The 4,203-nt window shown below is 53.9% G+C and overlaps 1 protein-coding gene across 1 annotated transcript in view; it reads right to left on the minus strand.

Moving 5' to 3' along the window:
• Positions 1-607: 607 nt before the first annotated feature.
• The window catches only part of Txnrd2 (thioredoxin reductase 2), a 52,283-nt gene continuing 48,687 nt past the window's right edge, over positions 608-4,203 (minus strand). Inside the window, exons 17-18 of the mRNA XM_005369952.3 lie at positions 2,578-2,776; positions 608-1,738 (exon numbers count right to left, since the gene is read on the minus strand). Coding sequence (XP_005370009.1) covers positions 2,653-2,776 — 124 coding nt within the window. The 3' untranslated portion in view covers positions 608-1,738; positions 2,578-2,652. The remainder of the gene's footprint in view (positions 1,739-2,577; positions 2,777-4,203) is intronic.

The raw sequence follows: 4,203 nt of genomic DNA on the forward strand, positions 1-4,203 counted from the left end.
GGGACTGCCTGCTTCTGGTCTGTGCACACCGCCCCATGGGGACTGCCTGCTTCTGGTCTGTGCACACTGCCCTATGGGGACTGCCTGCTTCTGGTCTGTGCACACTGCCCCATGGCTCCACAGCCGACTGAGTGCTCTGGAGTCAGGTCTCACCAGAGCACTGGGCAACCTATGAGGTCTTCTGAACCTGCCCCTGGGCCCCATAGCTAGGCCAATGTGGGGGATTACACTGGCCAGCACCAAAAGTAGCTTGGGTGGTAGCGCATCCCTGTGGAAATCTTTTCTCTGCAACACTCACTGCTTGTGAGTTGGCCAGACATGCTCTCATTTTCTAGGAGTGCAAAGGGACCTAAGACCTGAAGACACATAGAACACAGATCTCTGGATATCTGAACCCTCCTAGAGGCTGGCACAGACTAAGACAGACTTCAGAGGCAAGTACCCTGATGCAAATTCTACTCTGGGAAGAAGGTAGAAAAGTAGGCCCTACCTTTGGGGCCAGCTAGTGCAGCTGCACACACTGGCCTAGCTATGGGGTCCACGGACAGGTTCAGGAGACCACAAAGGCCCAGAACCTTCCCTCAGTGGTCCCATGGGATATACCTGGTCAGGCCCCAGAGGCTTCCCAACCCACTGACCTCTCTGCCTCCAAGGCAGACAAAACCTCAAGCTAGAGGAGCACCCCGCCCCCCCAACCACGCCCCAGGATCCTGGCAGGCTGGGGCGTGCCACCAGTGGTGCATTAAATAGGACATGGCTGATCTGGCCCTGCACTTGTCAGGAGGGCGGGGCCAGCCCAGCACTTGGCATCTTAATTGGGCGTCTGAGAGCACCCTGCACACTTCCACTTTGAGTCAGGCTCTGGGTAGGCCCATTAAGGTGCAAACACATTCCTTTGTTGGCTGACAAGCAGGGTCCCATCCAAGGCTCCCGGGGCCAGGCTAAGTGATGTTTTCTTAAGGAAGACGGGAGATTAGCCTCTGCTAAAGCCTCGCATAAAGCAGGGCTCTGCCCCTCCCTGTCAGGGCTGTCTCTCCCTGCAGTGATTGACAGGTGCTCCCTGGCCCATCAAGCTTCAATGTGGAGGATTAGCCAAAACCAGTCCACAAGCTGACTCGGGCCACAGTAGAAAGTAAGGAGGTGAGCAATGTTCAGTTCAGACAGGAAACCTCAAACAACCCTGACAAACCCTTTCCTCCTGTTCCTGACCTTTGATGACCGCCGGAGCTATGTACACAGAGACCTTAGGGGTGACCTTAGCAGAAAGTCCAGGAGGGATCTCTAGAATGATGTCTTAAGACCTGAGCCAATAGCTGAAGGGAGGCTGAGGATGGTGGAGAGGGACCAGAAGGGTCAGGTCAGGGTTGTTCCTCCCAATGGCTGCTGGGAACTTTAGATCTAAGACACTGTGGCTCTGTGTATTATGGTTCTGGTGGCAGCAGATCCTGATTGGAAGCTACTACCATGTGACATTGGGCAATTCTGGGGATACTACAAGTGGACATGCTTTAGAAAAACACCCTCTTTATTGGTGCTCCAGAAATGCCAGGGTCTCAAACCTGAGCAGCCCACGTGGGGTTTCTGCGCAGGCCATCATCACCTGGCGCTGGAGTGTGGGAAGGCTGGCCAGAGGGGTACGTGTGGCGTCATCCCTGCAGGACACACGGCCATTTACTCAGACACGGTGCTCTATCCACATCTTCTGGGACCTCTGAGGAGGCGGCAAAGCCTTCCAGTCCTGCCAATAACAGGTGGGGTCAGCAAGCCTCACATTGGCCTAGCCATGTCACCCCAAACCACAGGAGATCCTTGAGAGATGGTTTGGAAAAAAAAAAACCCTAAAGAGAGCTCTCCACCCCCGACCCTGCCCAGATTGGTTTATTAGAGAGAATATTGCAGTTTCTACAAAAAAATATTTTGATCAAAATGTATACTGGGCTCTTAATGAAAAAGAAAAACAGAAGGTATAGTCGTCTGGTAAGAGCTTACTTAGAGGGCTGTCAAATGCAGCTGTGGCGCTGGGAAGCTGTGGTGGAGCTGGTGTCAGAATGCCCAGACAAGGCCCCCAGCCAGACTTGTCACCCACTGGATGTATTGAAAGCTCCTGCTAGGTCTCTCAGACCAGACAGGGGACATCCTGAGCGGGAAAGAAGTCTTTCTATAGTCTCCCCTAAACTTCAGTGAGGAGAACAGTTTCCAAGGGCCCAGGACAAGAAGGGGTGACAGCCAAGACAGACATCCCAGGATGGGCTGTAACATGCAGACTCAAGGACTGGGGCTTCTGGAGGGCGCTGTCAGACTGAGAGGTGACACGGCAGGGGCAGGAGGCCAGCCCGGCTCTACAGAGCTACAGCAGAGCCACGGGTGGGTGAGTCAGCCCTGTACAAGGCAGTATCTCCACCTTCTGGGCTCACCACAGGGACAGACGACACACAGGGAACAGCACTTGACACTGCTCAGGAGATGCTGTGAGAATCTAGCCTATGGGAAGCCCCTGCATGTGTTTTACCTGGTATCATGCCTGTCATGGTGGCTCCCAAGACTCTAGCCACAAATGCTCTTCTCAAGCCTGCTCACCTGGACCCAGGTGTCCGAGGAGCCTTGTACAGGGCACATGGCATAGTGTGTGCCCTCAGGGATGGTGGCTTAACCTCAGCATCCAGTCACAGTGGGCTCCAGGCCTGAGCGCTTGGTGATGTGCAGCTTCACCACCTCCTCGGAGCAGGTAGGATGGATCCCCACTGTCTGCATCACTTGTGCATATGACGCCCCACATCTGTATACATCGAGAGCAGGATGGTAAGTGGTCAGTATGGGGAGGTCTGTCTACACCACTCTGATCTTGGGAAGATCATAGAAGGCCTGTAATTTCCTTACCAAGTCAGCACTAAGACTGTGCCTATGCTGGACTGCCCACTGCCTCCCAGCAAACACCCACTACCCACACTGCCACATTGCTACCCACCTCAGGCCCTCCTAGCCAACCTTCCCCTGGCTTGCTCTGTCCTCTCTCTGTCCTAACTGCCCTTTCCTCAAGGCTGCTCTACCGCTGTCAAGGTGTGGCAGGAGTCGCCCACCCCAGCCACTTTTGACTGTAGCCTACACCCACCTACTCAGCTCTTCTGCTCAGACATTTCCATATGGATGCGGATGCATGGCATCCAAACACAAGGCAGGGAACTGGCTGTTCTGTGGTGGCATTTGCCTACCCAGAGTGTAAGTGCATGAAGGGAGGTGATCAGCCTGGCCTCCACCCAGGTGCCCCAGCCTAGCTGCTGAAGGTCAAACTTCAGGGCTTGAGAGGACTGGGAAAGAGCTTCTCAGTGTGGCTGTGTGCTGAGTCCTGGGCTACGGCTGCATGAGTTTCTGTTTTGTTTTGTTGTCTCCACGTGTGTATGCATGTGGCATGTACATGGATTCACGATACTGGGGATAGAACTCTGGAGGATGCAGAAGTGAGAAGGCATAGAGAAGAGTGGGTAGGAGGAGGCTGTGTGGACATCTGGGTCCCCAGAGGGCTGGGAGCACCTGAGTGTGGCCAAGAGTTGGGCCTTGGGGGTAGGAGGTCTAGGGACAAGAGAGAACAGAGAGGAAATTCCAGCAGAGGAATAGGACCAACATGTTGAAGGGTTGTGTGTGTGAGACAGGTGTGGGCCAGAGCCACGCCTACCGTACGACAGCAAGCCATAGGCCCACCTGGCCTACAAATGTGTCAGGGCAATGGCTGGTGCTAAGGTTCACCCAAGCATGAACCGTAGGTCCCAGGCATGCTTGTGTCCTTGGAATATGTGGTCTTTAGGAGATCTGCAGCAGAGTCATCACATGCAGTCCAGTTCAGGTAGGACCCATGAGCATCCTGAGCATCCTGCTGAAGAGCATGTGGGCAGTGTCTACCATGGAGGATGGTAGGCAGGGCATCCACATCAGCCTGGCCTGGAAGGGCCCTAGGATTAATGAGATAGGGCTGTCCCACAGTGCATTCCCATTCACTGGGCTTTTGGTTGTTTTTTTTTTTTTTTTATAGATTTATTTATTTACGTATACAGTGTTCTGCCTGCATGTATGCATGCATGCCAGAAGAGGGCACCAGATCTCATTATAGATGGTTGTGAGCCACCATGTGTTTGCTGGGAATTGAACTCAGAACCTCTAGAAGAGTAGCCAGTGCTCCTAACATCTGAGCCATCTTTCCAGCCCCCCCCC

This window comes from Microtus ochrogaster, unplaced genomic scaffold (assembly GCF_000317375.1).
Source record: "Microtus ochrogaster isolate Prairie Vole_2 unplaced genomic scaffold, MicOch1.0 UNK68, whole genome shotgun sequence".
Taxonomy (NCBI): Eukaryota; Metazoa; Chordata; class Mammalia; order Rodentia; family Cricetidae; genus Microtus; species Microtus ochrogaster.